The sequence below is a fragment of the Lissotriton helveticus genome, chromosome 6, assembly GCF_964261635.1.
Source record: "Lissotriton helveticus chromosome 6, aLisHel1.1, whole genome shotgun sequence".
Lineage (NCBI taxonomy): Eukaryota > Metazoa > Chordata > Amphibia > Caudata > Salamandridae > Lissotriton > Lissotriton helveticus.
The window spans coordinates 358189366-358210048 of NC_136067.1; the positions used below are offsets into that span (position 1 = coordinate 358189366).

Sequence of the window (20683 nt, forward strand, 5' to 3'; positions counted from 1 at the left end):
TTTTTTTTTTTCTTCCATTCTACGCATTATATGCGTTTGACACTATACACCCCTATTAGGTTTTTGGATTTTTTTTTGTGGTTACTAATTCGAAATTTACTCCCAATTATCCAGTTTGGCAACATTTTGAACTTGGTTCTCTCATTCGAACTTGAACTCTGCGTTCAAAAAAATTGCCCCCCCTTCTTGTGCGTTCTCCGATCAAGGGAGGGTGTAGTGAGGGCTGGGCCTGGTTTGCGCGCATTGCCATGTTAGCATAGGCTTATTAGAAGTTTAAACGCCATTTTACCTTTTGCTGCTTTTTGCACACAACACTGCATATAGCTGTTGTTGTAAGTTAGGCTGCGTGAAATACTTCACATGAGAATGGCTTGTTTTCGGCTTGTTTTCGGCTTGTTTTCGGCATCCTTAGACTTGCATCGCGACCCTAATCTGCACAGTGAGTGCCTCCAAGGTTATCATAACAAGGTAGCTGTTCGGGCTGATCTGCTCCAGCTTTAGACATAACATACATTCAGCTGCAGTCTACTGAGATTCTGGTGCCTTTAATATTGCACTATAGGCATGATTTCTGGCATTTGGAAGAATTCAGTTTTCCAGAGAAACGGAGAGCTTTTGCAGATCCTGATGTGATACACTCTTGCTGATCTTGGAGGTATGGGGTCCCCCACACAAGCTTAAGAAACCTTCTATATTTTATAAAACATAGTTCCTAGCTAGGGAGGGTGTTACACTAAGCGCTATAAGACCTAGAAGACCTGTTTTCACCATCATTGTAATATGATTTCTCCTTTTGTGTTTTATGGAATTGTAACACTGCTGTTCATATTATTTCTAATCCAATGTCTGCTTATGTTAGCAAAGATACTGCATCTTTGAGCACGTCGTTAAAATAATATTTTAACCTTTCCCGTGTCTCTTTTTACTCCTATTGTGGACTGGTATGAGAATAACATACGAAAGTGTTCTTGATTCCCACCATTTCCGAGTATAACCGAAGTCGTATGTTCTGGGTTGTCTAATCATTGGTTACTTTGCTATAAGACGAAGAGCTAATGTGACACTGATGCTAGTCGGTTAGGGGTTCTAGGTAATGAGGTGAGTTTTTTTGGTCCACCACAATTCACTGAGGTCCTGGGTCTCTGTTCACAGTTCTGTGTCTGAGCAGAATCCCTGCAACAGTAGCTCATTTGGGGTATTCGACTGACGCCCGCAGGGTGTGCATTTTGATGCGTAATACATTGCATTTTACCATAGACAAAACTTGATACGATGATGCTGGCTGCTGTGTAGCCGTAGTAGGTATGTGGGGGCACCTGCTTGCATTCTGCTCGTTCTACATACCACCGAGACTGCAGTCAATCGTCCTCTCAAAAATTGGCAAACTTTTCTTAGTTGACGGAGACGTCAACACCGTGGTGGATCCCAAGCTAGAACGTTCCCATGAGTAGGCAAGCCAAAGGAGGGAACCGATTTTTCAAAGCTTTCTGATGTCCATGGGCCTAACGGACCTCTGGAGAGCTCACAACCCTCAAACAACAATATACACATACAATTCGGCGCAACATGAGTCCTTATCAAGAATTGATTACTTACTCCCACACCATGACAAAGTAGGGGGCTTCACACAACTGACACATATGGCAATAGGCATATCCGACTATTCCCCGGTGGGCGCCACTTTCGGACGACCGAATTTTAGCAGAGTAGCATACCTGAGAATTTACCTCTGGCAATTAAAAGATCCAGCATTATGAAATAAACTTTGTGAAGAGACCGAACTGTACTTCCAAGAAAACATAGGATCAGTCAAATCTCACCAGATTTTATGGGAGGCCTTCAAATACGTGCTGAGAGGCCAAGCCCAGGCGCTGATGGGGGGTGGAGAAGAAAGAGGAAGGTTTTTTTTTTTTAAATGAAGACATTAGAACAGGAGACCTATGAAATAGAGAAGGAGGCAGTAGCCCTAGCCCAACTGGAACTATATGCCCTAGCCGAAAATGAGGCACAGGCGTACGCCCTAGCAACGTAACACAGATTATACAACGTGGGCGACAAGGCCTCTGAGCTACTAGCCTGGCTTGAGGAAAGGGATAAGGAGCGATCCTGGGTGGCCAATATAAGGGACACAACTAGGACACTTCAAACGTCCAACGCAGAAATAGCGGAGACCATTTGGTACCTGTTATGAAAACTTATGCTTGCTGGTAAGCAAACGCTTCAATAGCTATTGCAAAGGATTATCAACGGCCATTGGGTCCCTAAAATCAGGGAAAGCAACCGGTCCAAACAGACTACCTGTCTGACTTTACAAAAACCTAACCTCTAAAATAATCCCACCATTGAAAAGTATGCTTGTGGAATCCAGAGAGGAGGGTCAACTACCAACTGACCATGGTACAGCCACAATCGTAGTCCTACATAAGTCCGGTAAACCCCCAGATCTATGCAGTTTCTACAGGCCAATCTCGTTATTAAACATGAAGGCAAAGCCGCTGGCGAAAACACTAGCCAATAGATTAGTGGCAGTTATTTCCACCATCATCCATGTAGACTAATCGGGCTTCATGCTCCATAGAAGCATTCGCCATAACCTATGACCTCTCTATGGCGTCCTACACAGCACAAAAAAATCTTTCACCTCACCCGACAACATTGATGGCGCTAGACGCTGTGATGGCTTTGGATAGTATAGAATGGCCCTACTTATTTGCCGTACTTTGGAGGCTGGGATTCAGCCCTAAGTTTTGTGAATGGTTAAGACTGCTCTGCTAGAGCCCGCTGGCCTGAGTGAGGGCCAATTGCTCACTATCCGAATTCTTCCAGCTGCAAAGCGGCACCAGACATCGATGCCCCTTATCACCATTGTTGTTTGACCGTGCGCTGGAGCCATTGGCGCATTGGATCAGGAAGGATGCACTAATCCAAGGTATCACGGCTCCAGGGGGATGGGAGGAGCACATCTCCCTGTACGCGGACAACCTAATTCTATATCTTTTACAACCATATTACTCCATAGCAAATGTCCTACATTTCTTTGAGTTATTCGGTAGGTATTTGGGTTACAGCATAAATTGGACCAAGTCAGTAGTATTCCCATTGTCTGGCCCCTCTCTGAAACTGCCAGGGAGGTGCGAGGCCCAAATCACAGTTGACTGCTTTAAATGCCTGGGCATTCAAATAACCAGAGATAATCATTTGTTCCTCCAGAGAAACCTCACCCCCAGTTGGACAGGCTCCACTCGGATATACTATATTGACACACCTTGCCATTTTTCCTCATGGGCACAGCCGCCCTATATAAGATGATGACCCTACCACGCCTCCTCTACATCCTGCAGAACACTCCTTACCCGGTTCCACCAACCTTCTTCAAACACGTGGCGCGAGAGCTCTGTACACTACTATGGCAGGGAGGTGTGCCTAGGATAACATTACACAAGCTGCAGAGAGGGATGTATGAGCGCGGCCTAGCCGTCCCAGACATCAAGCTATATTATTGGGCATCTTAACTTCTGGTTTTAAACGAATGGGCGTATGCGGACAAGGCAGAGCCAGCCTACAGAGTAGATAGAGATGCAATGCTGGGCGGGAGTTATGAGCCACTCTTCTACGCCCGCAAGCCGCACCCAGAATGGCCAGCACACCCGACAGCCGTGGTCACATGTTGGACTTAGGTTAGCAGGTTTCTAAGTTGGCAGGGAAGGTTGACTGGCATGACACCCTTGTGGCTGGGGGACCGGCTGCGGTAAGTGGCCACACTGGAGGGGTTGGCAGACAATAGGTGTTGAACATCTCGGAGACGTGTGGAGAAATGGTTCACCTCTCCCCTTTTATGACCTACAGCAAGAATATAGCCTGGCATCAACCCAGAGATTCCCCTATCTGAGATACACACACGCCTTGCAATGACGCATAGTAGGTACGGCCATCCCAGACTACTTTCCTTTAGAGGACAGGTTGCTAGTCAACCCCATCCTCGAAGGAACATCCACAATATACTTTAAACTCATAAACAATGCACCAGATCCCCCTGGTTTCCCTTCGTAACACCTTGGTAGATGACCTGGGTAATAAAGAGGATGACAATTGGACGGAGGCCCTCCAAAGTCCCAGAGAAATCTCAATTTACACACGATTCAGACTGATACAACTTAAGGTACTCCATCGCTCTTCTATCCACGCACACTCCTTCATAAATGGGGAAGGATACAAACAGAGCTATGTGTCGGAGGCTGTTAGCAGGAGGGTTCTTTTTTTCATATCCTATGGGAATGTCCCAAGATCAGTCCATTCTTGCAAAGAGTTAGGACAATAATGTCAAGGGTAACTGGGAAGGAGGTCTCGATGGATGCCAGGTGGCTCCTGCAATACAAGAGAGGGTTCTTTAGAGGAGCAAGAGGCCGTGGTTACTCCTCCAGAGGAAATTATTCCAACCAGCAAAATCGACAGTACCAGTCTCCGTACAAACAACCGTACTATCAATCATCATACAGACAGCCTGCCTCTGGTAGTTTCTCTCGTCAGGGAGGGAAACGGCGTCCAAACAATCAAGGGAGGGATTCCAACAAGCGCCAATGAGCTTTGCCGGACGTCAGCCATTCATCCTCCTCTTCCCGTGGGCGCCAACATTTCCGCCTTTTACCAACAGTGGCGGAAAATAACTTCGGATCAGTGGGTCCTGGATCTTGTCAGGAATGGACACACGCTGGAGTTTTTACAGAAACCACCAACAGCGCCGCCCAGGGGTCCCCTTCCCCCTCGTCTTCACTTACTATTCAAAGAGGCCTTAAAGATGCTACACAAGAATGTGATAGAACGAGTTCCTGCCTCTCAGAAAGGGAAAGGATTTTATTCTCTTCTTCCTCGTTGAGAAAAATTCAGTAGAGTGGGGTCCAATATTAGATCTGCGCAAGCTCAACAAATATCTCAAGAAACAGAGTTTTCGCATGGTAATGCTATCAGACATTCTGCATTGTCTCAACAAAGGGGACTTTATGGCTTCTCTGGATCTGGAAGACGCCTACTTGCACATCCCTATTCACCCAAAACACCGCAAATACCTAGGATTTGCAGTGGCTGGCGTCCACTTTCAATTCAAAGTGCTTCCATTCGGCCTGAAATCGGCGCCACGAATATTTACCAAATGTTTAGCCCCAGAGGCGGCCATGCTGAGGTCACAGGGAATTCAAGTTTTCCCATACCTCGACGACTGGCTATTAAAAGGACCATCAAGAAACTCCACGATGGAAGCGGTCAAGAGTTCCCTCTCCCTATTCTCAAATCTGGGACTGACCCTCAATTCGAACAAATCTCAGCTTCAACCTCGCCAGGAGTTGACCTTTCTGGGAGCGGTGTTGGACACATGCCAGTGCCAGGCGTTCTTGACTCCAGAACGGCAACACAAACTGCTAAAGCTGGCAAAACAAATATTTGCAAGAAGGTCACTTTCGGTTCGATTTGCTTCCCTACTAGGGATGTGCTCGTCTGCAATCAGCCTCATCCCTATGACGAGACTCAGAATGAGGCCACTACAGGAGGAATTACTTAGACAGTGGAGGCAAGTCGACGGATCGTTCGACGACCGCATCAAAGTAACATCCAAGATGAAGCAAGCCCTTCTTTGGACGAAGGCGCACAATTTGTCACCGGGCCTCACATTTCTCCACGACATACCAAAGTTCACCCTGACAACGGACGCTTCCATGGAAGGTTGGGGAGGTCACCTCCAGGACCTTCAGATTCAAGGGCGGTGGTCTCATCAGTACCGGCAGAAGCACATCAACAGCCTGGAGCTGAGAGCCATTTTTCTGTCCCTGCAAGTCTTCCTTCCAAGGATTGGGAATTAGTCAGTGCTGGTTCGTACGGACAATACCACCAGCATGTATTATATAAACAAACAAGGAGGAACGAAATCTCTCACCCGGTCGCTGGAAGCTCAAGAAATGTGGGAATGAGCCATACACCACGGCATATCCCTCAGAGCAGAACATGTGCAAGGTGTCCAGAACTCTCTAGCCGACAACCTCGGCAGGACTTTCTCAAGCTGTCACGAATGGGAACTCGAGCAACATCAAGTGGAGAGGATCTTTCAAACATGGGGAACACCAACACTGGATCTGTTTGTCACGCAGCAGAACAGCAAATGCCTATTTTATGCCAGCAGGTTTCCTCAACAGGGGTCAAGGGGAAATGCCCTTTTGATGAAACGGTCTGGAATATTTGCATACGCTTATCCTCCGATCCCATTCATTCCGAAAGTACTGCAAAAGATGAAGAGGGAACATTGCACTCTCATCCTCATTACTCCCCGTTGGCCAAGACCGTATTGGTTTCAGGAACTCCTTCTACTCTCTCAGCAGCCTCCACTTCGTCTCAAGCCGACAATGTCAATATTAACGAGAGAGGGGGCCAGATCCGACACCCGTATCCTCAATCACTGCACTTGCACGCCTGGCTCCTGACTTCTTAGAGTTCAAGGATCTTAATATCTCCTCAGACTGCAGGGCGATTTTGTCACAGGCACGTGCGCAAAGTACCATCAAGACATATCGTTTTAAGTGGAAGCGATTCTGTTCCTGGTGTGAAGAACATAATGTTCATCCAATTCAAGCTCCACCTGAAGACATCCTTATCTACTGTCCTTAGCTAGGGCGGGACTGGTTTTCTTGTCCATTAAGGTACACCTGGCGGCAATATCCAGATTCAGAAAGAGTTCCAACAAACCATCATTATGTTCATCATCTTTGATCAAACAATTCCTTAAAGGGCTATTCCGAGCTTTTCCTCCAGTTCGGCTTCCTCCTTCTGAGTGGGATCTTAATATTGTTCTGTCCCAACTTCTGAAAAGGCCTTTTGAACCTATTCACAAGGCGGAGCTAAAGTTTCTAACTTGGAAAGTGGCTATCTTACTGGCTCTCACTTCAGCCCGCAGAGTCAGTGGTATACAGGCCTTAACGATTGCACAGCCCTTATTACAATTCTCTAGAGACTTTGTGACGCTTAGAACCAACCCAAGATTCATCCCAAAGGTGCCGACCCAATTCCACATCAATCAACCTGTCAAGCTCAAGACTTTTTTCCCGGATCCTAAAACTCCGGCAGAGCAGGTTTTACATTCCCTAGATGTGAAACGGTGCCTTAAGGTTTATCTTCAAAAAACAAAGGATATACGCAAATCTAATCAGCTTTTTGTTGCTTATGGTCAAGCCACCTTGGGTCAGGCTGTAACAAAGGCAACTATAGCTAGATGGTTGTCATCTACGATTCTCTTCTGTCTTGACAAAGCTAACAAACCTTTAACAAGAAAGGTTAAAGCGCATTCCACCAGAAAAATGTCAGCGTCGACGGCCCTTTTCGCTGGAGTGACGCTGGAGAACATTTGCCGAGCTGCTACGTGGAAAAGTGTGCCACTTTTACGAAGCACTACTGTCTGCAGTCGGCAACTCATGATGATACAGCAGTTGGGGAAGCGGTGCTGCAGCATCTTCTTCATTAAGGTTAGACTCTTTGTAGTCTTCTATCCTTCATTTAACTGTTTTCAGCATATGTATTTCATTATGATGTTTTAATCTCTTCAAACGCTGTCCTAATCTGTAATGTACTTTATGAAGGTTTTTGATGCATACGTTATGTAAACAAGTTTGTGCTCTATAACCTTCCAGGTTGTGTGGGGATGTATATGATTTATTTTGTCTTTCACCTTCCTCTAACGACAAACATGATGTCACTGCTTGCTACTCTGATTCAGGCATGTGAATCTATGAAAGATACCCCAATACTGGATAAGAAAACAAGTTACTTACCTGTAACTACGGTTATCCAGTATTGGTATCTTTCATAGATTCACATGCACCCACCCTCCTCCCTGGCAGGGCAGTTCTGTTCTATGGATACTTATTCTCACTTGTGCTGGGAAAATCTGAGGAGAACTGCCTGAGCTAGGAAGGTTCTAGAGGGCGAGGACAGCTGATTGGCTGAGGCTACTATTTCAGGTCTTTTTACATAATGAGGTAGATAGGCTGCTAAGTTTTGGGCCTAGTTAGGCCTTTAGGCTTTTCCAGCCTACTACAAGAAATTGTTAGGCACTGCTATTGTATATATTTTTACCGTGGGACTCCCGCCTCGACGACTGCGAATGATTCAGGCATCTGAATCTATGAAAGATACCAATACTGGATAACGGTAGTTACAGGTAAGTAACTTGTTTTCTTTTCTTACTCTAACCCTCAGTGAGACCAAAAACTTTCTAGGAATATGTTCCTAGAAGATTGTTTGGATTGATCGTCCTAGATTCTAGTGATAACACCCTCAATGAATTCTTATTCAATTACAACATCATTTGTATGCAAGAATTGTGGAAGCGTAATCCTTTTTAAATCTCAAATTATGAGACATTTGAAGTGTTGGCAAGGAAAAACACAATAGAACTTCCAAGTTAAGATCTCCCTGAAATCTGTTTTAAATTAACTGTCCTTTAATACCGGAATGGCCAGAAAAAAATATGCTATGTCTAGTAAACTCTCTAAATTACTCTTTGAGCTAGATTATTGAAAACTCTGAACGGATGAACCCCTGGTGAGCAACCTGCTCAACTAACATTTCACATTGAATTCAAAGAGTACAATTGACTACTCCTTAATTTTTCGCATGTCTGACAACTTTAATATAGTCCAAAGATGTGAGCGCATTCATAATCCCAATCAATCCTTTTAAGATTGAATCACCAACCTTCACAACAAATTGATAAGTACAACTGCGAGATCCTCTCTGTTAAACCAAAAAATCAATAAGGTGGAATAGTGCTCTAAACACAAAAATGGCTTTGTTAAAATGACAAAGCTTTATAACAAAATGTCACAATACAGACGTATTGCAACGTAATAACGTGTTAGACTGGATTAAAGGATCAGAACTGTTCTTGAATGCAGTTTTCAATGTTCTATTTACAAAAATATTCAAATTAGGGAAAGATTTCAATGGTGGATAAACAATAATTCAAGACAGACGCCAAAAAGATTACATTGAAAACAGATGAGGCTACTCCAGAGGAATACGTCATCCTCTGAATGGGATAAACTGATTCAAGAGGAGAATAAACCGTATAACATGGTAAAAAGAATTTAGAGATCTCGTCAAGAAGCATTGTGGGCTCATTTGTCCTCAGCTGTTAGGTCAAAAGATTCTTAATTAAAAATGTTTTTAAATATAGTGGTCCATGGAACGGGCTCTCATTAAACAGCCTTAGATTCCTATGTCCCTTTTACCATATTTCCAGTCTCGGTGATAAGATCAGTCAATAGCAGCACAAAAGATGATGTACAGAATGCTAAATACTGTCACATTCACCCCCCAGTTACAGATCTGGGTTAAATCCATCGGCTGGGGGTGAATGTTTAAAAAGTTTCAGCACTCCGGTCCATCATCTTGTTGTGTTTGCTATGTTTACCCTAAGTGGCCACGGTTATGCTCATACATGGATCCCTTGCTTGCTGTGCCACTGGATTCAAGTTAGCCTGGCTGATGAGGGATGATACCCCGAAACGCGTCCCAAGGTGCCTGTTTCCGGTCAAGGGAGGACCTGGCCTGGCAGTTCAGGCTCGACTGTTACCATGGGGAGCAGGGTCAAGACCGATTTGCAAATGACTGAGTCCAAACTGAGGTGGCATGGTTAGCAAAAGAGCGATGGATTTAACCCAGATCTCTTGACCAAAGTGAGTGTTTAAAAAGTTTCAGCACTCCGTCCATCTTGTTGTGTTTGCGATAAGATCTGTCTGCCAATTTATACGTACATGTATCTGAGTTTTACGAAGAAGGAAATATACCTAATGATTAAAAGAGTCAAATCCTTTATAGTGTGAGAACTAAATGGAATTCCAGTCCAATATCTAATATTTAGATCATGTCTTTGAAGTCCACTTTTATTCAATTTATTTTCAACAATTCTCCATATAGGCCAAATCCCTCTTTCTTGGAGCAGGTCCATAATTCATCCTCTGTTTTAAAAAGGTCCCCGCAGAGACGCTAAAAGCTACCTGCTAATCATACTTTTAGATGCTGAAGGGATATTGTTTGAAAAGTTCTAGCTGAACAAAATCTTCGATTGTGCTGTTGCCTTACACTTATTACCATTTAATCATACCAGTTTCAGGCCTGATTCTTTGTCTGATTTTTTTGGTATTGTTTCATGAAGACTCCTCGCTTCAAGTACAACTTGCAGAGAAAACATTATCACCAAGGCTGGGCACCTTTAGCGGTCCAAATAAAGAATGCATTTTAGCACCTTTTGCTTTTTTTCCCCTCTACACAGCAGATTTGCCCTCCTATCTCGATAAACCAAGGGGTCTCGCCACAAGCTTGCTTTGAAGCCAATTTCATATCTAGCATAAGCAGATTATATCCTCTTTTCTTTGATGCCAGGCGGTTTACAATACCAACTGCTCAGACCAATTACTTTGGGAAGCTTTTAGGAAAAATGTAAATCCTTTCATTTTGTAAAATCTAAGAAAAGTAGAATGGGAAGTCAACAGAAGTTTTATTGAGCAAGTAACTAATTATAAATACCTGGGTCCGACTATGGGCAACAAATTGGCATGGGGTGTCCATATTGCAAAGAAGACACAGAAGGTGAACGTGGTGGTGAATTCTCTTCTCTTCACAGATTTGGAAACATCTACATGGAGCGGGCCTTTAGACCAATCCGTGTACGTTACAGAAGCCAAACTCATTCCAGTCCTCTTAAATGCCTCCATTATTTTAAACAATACTTTAATTAACATTTACTTGCATGGCTTTATAGGTTTTAATATATTTATCATCATTCCAGAGGAAGCTATGTTTAGAGCTGTCACTTCCCTCTTTAGTCACCCTTCAGGCGGGTACCCTTTCACATTATATTGGTACCTGCTTAAAAGCCAAGTATAATTGTGTTATATTTGAGGAAATGTCTGAAACCAGAGGCTCCCATTTAGACCTAAGCCTCGAAGGTTCAAAATAAAATTGAGAACAATCTGCTGCCATTTAACAAGCTAGCCTATACCTCGTGATCAAATCATTAATATCAAGTGAAGAATGACCTGAAAAGAAATGGCAAATTAAACTCCACTTTCTCCAGTCTTCCAGATATGGCAGATATATTTTGGAAACCTATTCCAACTCTAAACAGCATTATCTGATCTTGTCACTGAAGCCTGCTTGGAAAAAGAAGTATTTAAGGTCCCGACTACTCTATATCCAAATATTTCAGTTTGAGGGAACTTGGAACCCAGCGTTTGCCATCTAATCTTTGCAGGTTGTGTAGTTATAAGGTTAATTCTATTAAACACTTAATCTGTGTATGCTCAGCCTTCCTTGATATTAGGAGGAAATATCTAAAAAATGTGTTTTTAAAAAGTCATTTATTGATCTGACAGTGATTAACTATTCAACTATCGCTTTTCTACAACTGATAGTGGTTTTATTGGTAAATTGATGAAGTTCTTAGATTTAACCTACTAATGTCATTCAATATCAGAACTTGAATGATCTTATCAACTCCTGTCTAGCTATTGTTTTAGAGACAATTTTACATATTGTGATCTTTTTTGTAACTAAATATTTAATTTTGATCTGTGCTAATAAAAGAAGCAACTTTAGAAACAATTTATGACCCGAAATTTCTCCACAAGGGTTTAAAAGTGATTTTTTTAACTGGAAAAATGTATATAATTTATGAGTAAGAACATCTTTTCTGCTACCCTGAAAGATGTGAACACTTGAATAAAGATATTTTAGATAGTGAGGCAGGAACAGGGGATGGGCATTGTTCAGGGAGCCAAAGAAGATAACACCAGATATAAACAAGAAAAGGTGGTGGCTCATTCCTGTTTCAGTTTAGTACAAAGCATCGCAAACGGGACCACTGAACTGGACGCTATATGCGGTACCGGCGTGGCCCCCTGCTGTCAAGAATGGGACTCCGAGGCAGCCTGAAAACTTGGGACTGGCAAGCTGCTGACCAGTAAATCACATAACTTTTGGCAGAGAAAGGAGCACCAACAATTGGATGGTCGTGAACTTAAACAATTTAGATATTACTGCATTTCTTCTTTTAATCATGACTGGATTATTAGAAAACCATCTATTTTGGTCCATAGACCATTTATATTACGCAAAGGATTCGGTCCTTCTCTTTGAGATTATATTGTCAAGCTCCAGTTACAAGGATTCACACCATACATGGCTTCCTGATGAACGCTCAAAGCCTTCATCAGGAAGCCATCACTAATCTTAGCCATGATTACGTTGAGTGTGTTCCTCGATTGAAACAGAGCTCATATCCCTATTGATGAAACCGTATCCCTACTAAATTGTTATACATTTCATGTTACGTTACAATCTGAATATTGTTTATCATTTATTATCATTTTTGTATTATATCAATTTTGTCAGACAAATAGTGAATGAATGTGAGTGTGGATAGGATTAGGTTATAACATAACACCAAAGGAATGACATGATAAGCTTTATTCAATTTTTGAATATTAAAATGAAATAAAAGTATTAAAAAAACAAAATGATGAAAAAAGTAAAATATATTTATTGTGTTGAATAAGAATAAAAATATTTTTGTACAGTATAAGCATCTGGCATAGGTTACATTGATGGAGAAATCTCCAAGGTCCACTTAGTATTGAATTTCCTAAATGTTTTGTACTCAATTGCAATTTTCTCCCTGATTTAGAAATTATTTTCACTTTCTGGGGAACCCCTTTTTGTTTACAATCATTTCTGTTTCAGGACAGATCATAACCAAGGTACTAGTTACAAGTGCCAACTGAAATTTGTTAACCACTTTTTTCTTAACGTCTATGACCGTGGCTAAAACAATCGTTTTTGATTTCGGTTTCATATTGCATTTCTCAAAAGGGTTTCTCTCTTAGGTGTGCGCAGTCTTCGATTTGTTGGGCTTTTATCACCACAATAAAAATTTAAGAAAGGGTTATTCAATGGGCTGCGATTCCCCAGCTATTCGCTAATATGTTTGTAATGGTTATTGTTAAAGGTGGGAGTAGGTTGTAGGTAAACCCAGCACTTTGTTGTCATAACATATTTGTATGCTGTTGAATGTGTGTTGTTTTCTGAATTGGCGCTCAGAAAGAAGCATCACTAATCCTGAATTGAAAAATCTGGGCAAAAAGGCATTTGTTAGTAACTCTAACTTTGAACTTCCTTGCTATTAATTATTTTATATGTACACAGCATAACTGTACTTTTGATGTAATATGTCTAATTTATTTAGAAATAATACTTCTTTTGACACCCCATTAACTTAATAAATATTTGAATTTTACAGAATTGCATAGAAGTGCATATTAAGAGCTCAAAAGGACCAATTGATGTTTATTTGTGTGACATGGCACAAGCCAACACTGAAAGTAAAAGATTTGAAGATTTGGACACTTCACTAAAGAAGGAGCATGGTATTATTGAAAGTAAAACTTTGGAAGATTTAAACTCTGCACTGAAGATGAGAAAAATAAAATCTGAAAGTAAAACTTCAGAAAATTTGGATGCAAAGTTACCAGTGGGAAAAAAGACATTAGAAAGTAACACTATTGATGTGAATCTTTCTTTGAAAACTAGCAGTAATTCAGAAAATAAGACTGATGAAGCTGTTGACACCTCACATATGATGGAAACCAGTGACTTACAAAATGAAACTTGTGAAGAGTTAGAAACATCATTGAAGAAGGAGCCGCAATCCGATGTATCTATGAGTGAAGGTAAATGCTGTGATGCTAAAATATATTGCTGATAGGAAATATGAAGAGATATAAACTACTTTAACCTATATGTGATAATGAATTGTGTGTGGTTCGAGATGTTAAACCACTACAGCAGGAACAAATTATCATCCGGAAAAAGGATGTATCCCCAATATCGCTTCAATGTAAGAACTTATGAAGTTAAGTATATTTAAAGTATACATACCTATACTTAACTTTAGGATATCTTGTTTGTTGAACTGTGGATGAATGAATATTTTTGCATGTGGAAATTTCGACTACAGTATTTACACATGAAACCTTTGTATTAGGACCTTTTTGACTGTAAAAGGAGCTAGGGATTTTTATCCTAAAGGTGAAAAACTGCAGGCAGTTTAAGCACTGTGCTGGTTGGTTGCAGGATAGTCTTCATGCAGTTTGTGCCATGGTCCTAGTTATACACACCCCCTAAAATAGATGCATCTGTTTCACTCAACACAGTGTTCTTTCTTCCCCTTTGGACATTCAAACTGCATTTTGGAAACCTAGAGTTGTGGTAGACACGGTTGTAGCATTGAGGCCCAGAACTCTTCTGTAAGAAGCACTGGGTATGTGATGATTCTGATGGAGACTTTTAACTTCAGATTCCTCACCTTAAGAATACTTCCCCCCCAACTAGCAGACCGGATATGTAATGTTTTCAGCAGAGTCCCTGTATGCCGACAGGTGGTGCTGGCAGCGCCACACTGCTGCTGCTGCTGCTGCTGCTTCTCCTCCTCATGGGACATGCACAGGCCTATATATCAGTTCCTTTCCTTCTATGCCACATAGTCACAAACTTTCAATTGTGCAAAATGTCCCAAGTCTACAGGGTTTAAACCCTGCAGGGAATGTCACAAACAAATGTCTGTGACAGACCCACATGTGGTTTGGCTGTGGTGCCTAGGGTCACATCATCACTCTTAGGCCTGCAGTGGTTGCACCTTGATGCACCTGAAGGCCATTCAAGATGGGAAGCTAAGCTGTTCGTGATGAAGCACCGCAAGGCACCCCGCAACCAGGATCAGTCGAGGTCTAAAGGTATATGAGTGCCTATCCAATTGTCTAGGTCGCTGCAGTGACTGGCTTTATTCGCGCTCTAACTCCTCTGGAAAGAAAAACAAGAAGTCCAAGAGGGACTCTGCCATGTTCTCGCCACTCTTCTTCCCCCGAGTAGGCGTGAGGACATCATCTTGCCTCCAGGTCATACTTAAGAAGTCTGTTTACTTGGAAGTCAATGCCGATCCTGATCCTGCGTCACTCTGAGTTTCCAGACCTGACTGCAATACTGCAGCGAATGGAGGATTTTCCACAATGCTATGCGGCTCCCTTTTGGCATTTTAAGGGTCCCTCTGGAATGCTTATTGGTTCCATCAAGCTGAGAGGCTTTCCATTTGGGCTTCCGCTGGCGGGTTTGACCTCTGCTCCAGGTGGTTGCTATGCATCTGTTCAGGGCTGTAGACGGACTTCGGTACCTGTTTCCCCCCCCCCCCCCCCCCACCCCATAACCCATGCCGGAACGTGACCCGCCGATGCTGTCTACTCGAGGCGGTGACAGCGAACCCATGGTCTTGTTGAATGCAGAAACTGCGCCGCTTAGACCTTGATTGAGGCCGCATGCTTCTCTCTCTGAGCTTCAACGCTTTTATCACCCTTCTGACTCAGACCAACCCCCAGGCGGCCTACCTTAGAAGAAAGCACCACCTTTGCAATGCTTCTAAAAAGAGCAGTGGAGGTCCTTTATCTTCACCTTTATGCTCAGGAGGTTAAAATCAATATTCTCACTAAAGTTTGCAGCCTGACCAGTTGAGTTCTGATGCTCTTCTCCCATTTATTGAGGCTCTCCGAGATACAATCATATACTCAAACTTTGCAGAGGCTTGTCTGTGCATCGCCAGACTTCAATGCCCTGCTCCAGGCAACCCTGCTTTTCCTCACTCAGCACCAGACTCCTGAAAGCTTTGTGATGCAGGCTTTCGGCAGCAGAGTGAACCCAAACGTGGCGACTCCTGCCATGAAATTGAAGAGAATAGAGACCTTTAGTAAGAGGGATTTCTCCTCTACAATTTTGGTTGTTGATTCCATGAATGCCACCTGCCTTTTAGGTTATAATGCACATGCTTGCGGGACTTGGTGACCCAAATGTTGCCCATAGTGTTGGCAAAGACCTGGGCGATTCTTTCTCAGGCCATGCAGAATTGATGTAATGCAGCCAAGTTCACCATTTGCTGTGATCTGGATACTACTGGCTCCATCAGTAAGGATATTGGCACTAGCGCAGCCATTCTCAGACATGCTTGGATGTGTTCAGCTGGCTCTTCTTAAGACGTTCGGGCCAATCTTATGGACATCTGTAAGAAAGGTGGAACCCTGCCGTGGATAGAAAGGCCCTATACTAGGGTCCCAATTACTTAAATACCTTTATGGACCAGAGAGCAATGCAGAGTTAGACAATTACAACATTTGTATAAAGTCCATTTTTCTCTTTTATTTTTTCATTTTTATCAATTAGAACACACAAAATTACAGTTAATTCAATCTCTGGTAAATAGACCAGTTCATCATACAAAAATAGCAATTCATAAATATTTCATAATTCACAGTGAGGTCCCGCACATAACCACACATACCTCATCAATCCTCAATCAAGACAGTCATACAGCATCATTCATACTACTTTGCTCTAGTTAAAAACCAAATCATGGTACACAAATGCCTGAATACAAGGTCAGGTGGAAATACACTTCAGATACAAGGAGGCTAGATTACATAGAAAAAGGCCGATCCAACAGATTACAAGGATCACTGTCTTCAACACCATGGACGCCTTCGCGCGTTTAGGTGAAGCGGCCAAGTCAGGCCACACCTTCATCAGGGCCAGGAGGTACCGTGGGGAGGGGGAACAACACTGTGATAGAGTTTTTTTTGGGTTGTAAATATATACATTTAGTAGAAAAACTACACGATAATCAAAACAGTTAATCTAAGTGTGATTATTTCCTATTGATTTATTATTACAGTATCATCATGTTTTTTTTTTAAAAAGGCATTGAGTATCCTGGTCCATGAGGGTTTCCATAAGTATTCATAAATTTATTATCATCTGGTTGAAAAACCTCCTTAGGCTCACAGGGAATTGGGGGATTTCTCCATTAAGTTCTCTACATTCATCCATCTCACATTCATTCATCTCTCTTATTATACACCTAGGTTCATTTACTTCGTTAAGTTTCACAGGTAGGGAATCCCTCTATATAGGGCGCTAAGGGAGAGCACATTCTTTCTTATTCTATCCCTTTCTTGGAAAAGGAGGGGCTGGAGAGGGTACTCTCCCGAACAATCTCATGGTTTTAATCGCTTCTAATCTGTATCTTTACACTAGTATCAGGGGGCTTACATATGGAACAAACCAGTCTTGATCTCAGTCAGTGGGTACTGTGTAGTGTGGGTTAGAATTGACTACACTTGTTTACCACTTAGAGTCATTTATAGGAGGGCCCAGAAGGGCTTGAATACACTCCTAAGAAGAAACAATACCATCAACACGTACATTTAGTGAAAAAGAGTCACCGATCTGGGATAATCACGAGATCGGGACTCTGTTCTGCGGATATTTAAAACATAAATAGCCAAGCAGTATTACCTGGGATATTCACTAGTTTGTATCACAGGAGGCTGAGCTTAAACAGATAGGAGGAATCAGTCTCAAAATTTATAGGTAGATCAGAGGCAGTAAGGTCTTCCCAAGATAGCGGTTCCTATAAAAAAGAGTTAGGATATTATTAGGTAAAGGTGTGAAAAGACGAGGGGAGGGGTAGCATCACATTCTCTCGTTATGCATGGCCATCTAGACTTCCTCAAGAGAAAAAGATGGTTTCTGGAAACAGAAGGGGGGGTCAGAGTAACGGTTATTTACCTGTTAGTGTGACTAAGGATGAAGTCCTCGAGCCTCAGGATCAACGCTGTTTGTTATCCAAATAGATAAGAAGGAGATCGTCTCCTATTTCTAGATGGGGTGAAGATAAATGTGAATTAGAGATGGGTTCAGCCCGTGCTTTCAGGCTGCGACAGGGAATACACATGATTCCGTCAAAAGGGAAATCGCAAGCTGCAAAAATAGCACTCCGTGATAAGCTCAATAAGGAAGATGGTGATTTACCTCTGTGTAAAACACGATCGTTTCTCTCAGTTTAAATGTCCTGATAGGGGCGCGGCACCCAACTATGTTACTGGGTCAGGATCTCCGTCTAATGAAAAACAAACAACATGTGCGATCTGAGAAATGATAAAAGATAAACAATGCACGGTCAATCACAAGTACGGAGGTTATCGGCGATTGTGGGCGCCAGTAATAGTAAGCCCCACACTAAAGGACGCTGTATAAACGGTAGCGATTAGTCCCACAGTAAAAAACGCTGAGTATAAGGCAAACTATGAGGGGCTAAGTAGTCGCTCCAGTTCAGAATATCTACGGAGCTCTATCACGCTCTAGCACGCGCAGGGTGGCGATCTCATAACTTACATGCTGCTCCGATCTCATACAGTCGTCAAACCGAGCCGCCACCTCATTTAGGGAGGCCGTGTCCCCACTCCTCGCTGCTCTGCTTTTTTAAAAAGCTGCGGGATGCGTTTCAGCTGGGCGTTAATGGTAATAGACAGGGGACTAAAGGGGAAGTTTTTTTCTTTTTTCTATTCCTTCCGGAACGATTCTAGATCCAAGGAGGAAAGGGTAACGGACGACGGACTAGATGTGGGCGCATACAGTTTTTATGATGCGTCCCTATGGTTTTCTTGAAGGTAAAGCCCTTTCTGAGTTAGTTTCCATATCTATAATCCCATTTGGACACAAGACGATATCGGAAATGAAAGAATAAAAATCGAGTTTATTTTCCAAAAATGATGGCACATCGAAGTTGGGTGTTTGGATTCATTTCGGTATCCAATGTATTTCCCCTTTGTGGGCAGAAACCGTTAAAACAGCCCAGAGGTGGAATAGATAGAGGGAGAAGCGTCACAATAATGGAGGTCGATGTAGCACTAAAGGTACATACGCTATTTCAATATAGAACTAATTTCAGAGTAGTACGGAGTCCCCACCAGGACTTTCAAGGGAATGACGACTATAACTCCGAGGAGGAGGTGGACGCTCAGATAATGGCTTGATTCCATGGGCATTCCTCGTTGAGGCCTTTTTGGACAGATTGGAGCAAAAAAATCCAGTACACCTCATGTTTCTTACGGAGGGCAGTAGGATTCATTCCCTTCCCTGGGAGAATCTTTTCTAAGATGAACCATCTCAGGTCTTTTTCTTGGTGATTCATTTTGATCCAGTGACTGACAATGGGGGCTGAAGTTTTTCCATTTCTAATATTAGATTTGTGCTCCCCTATGCGTAAACTGCATTCCCTGCCTGTTTCACCCACATACGGCAAGCCGCAGGGGCACAGAATCACATAGATGACATTGGAGGTGCGGCAGTTGGTCAGTCTCTTGTTTCGTGCCACAGATCTTACGATCGCAGATCGCAATGGTGTCCCCCACAATGGCTAGGGGGCAGGCCTGGCAGGTGCCGCATTGGTGATTGCCATAGACGGGGTCCAAATTCCCAATGCCAGACTGGATGGTAGGTAATGCCTCCTGGAGTTTGCCTTTCACCAAATGGTTTTTCAGGTTTTTGTTTCTTTTGAAGGCAAAGATCGGTTTGACAAGGGGGATATTATTTTTCAAATTAAGTAGGTGCCAGTTTGAGTTAATTACTTGGCGAACTTTGTGATTCAATTCAGAATGTTTTATAATGCACACCAGTTGAGCATTGCAGGTTTTTTGTTGAGGTCCAAACATGTGTTCCCTACCAGTGTATCTCGCTCTCTTGAAGGAGTCCTTGATTAGCCTGGGTGGATACCCTCGATGCTTCAGTTTCTCTTTCAGGGTGTCTGCTTGTTGTAAAAAAAAATCCCCGATGTCAGTACAGTTTCTTCGGATTCAAAGAAACTGGCTGTAAGGTATACTATCTCTCTGATACCGGGGATGGAAGCTACCATACTGTAGCAACGTGTTCCTGGCGGTTGGCTTAGTATACAGAGAAACACTAAGTTGGTTTTGCCTATGTTCTACCCATATGTCCAGGAATTCAATCCTGGTTCTGCTGGAATGTAGGGTAAAATGTAGATGGGGATCAGCCGCATTGAGCCAGAGTAGGAATTCGTTTAATGATTCCTGGTCCCCCTTCCATATGAAAAATATGTCGTCGATAAAAACAAGACCACATTTTAACATTTTCATGGAAGGGGGCCAGTTCATTATAGATGTTGATCCTTTCGAACTCACCCCCATACAAGCAAGCGACACTGGGGGCACAACTGGCCCCCATGCTAACTCCTCGTATTTGTTTGTATGTGGTGCCATTGAATTCAAAGTAGTTCTCATAGAGAACTATCTTTAGGCATTGGAGAATAAAGGTGGCATTTTGGATCTCAGGGGTGTAACTTAGGATTTTTTTCAATCGTTTCAAAAGCTCCCTTCTGCGGGATCGTTGGAATACAAGGATTCCACATCCAGGGTAACGAGGATTTCCCTGTCCTCAAAGAATGGAATCCCTTCTATTCTTTCAATGAAGTGGCCCGTATCCTTTACAAAAGAGTCCAGATCGCTTACCATCGGCTTGAGGAATTTGTCTAGATACTTGGACAGGGGTTCAGTCGCCGCCCCGATGGTGGAGACTATGGGTCTCAGGGGGGATCCTTGGTGTCTTTATGGGTTTTAGGGACCCCGTAAATGATGGGGAGTCTGGTGAAGCTGGGCGTTAGGAACTCTGCCTCCTGTTGGCAGATGTATCCTTCTTCACACGCTTCCTCTACAATTCTCAAGATATGAGTTTTGAGTTTGGGTTCAGGGTTACG

At 42.8% G+C, this 20683-nt stretch overlaps 1 protein-coding gene across 1 annotated transcript in view; it reads left to right on the plus strand.

Annotated features, from left to right (window-relative positions):
• The window catches only part of E2F6 (E2F transcription factor 6), a 236613-nt gene that overhangs the window by 168137 nt on the left and 47793 nt on the right, over positions 1–20683 (plus strand). The window contains exon 6 of the mRNA XM_078647792.1: positions 13334–13763. Within this exon, the coding sequence (XP_078503918.1) occupies positions 13334–13763 (430 nt within the window). The remainder of the gene's footprint in view (positions 1–13333; positions 13764–20683) is intronic.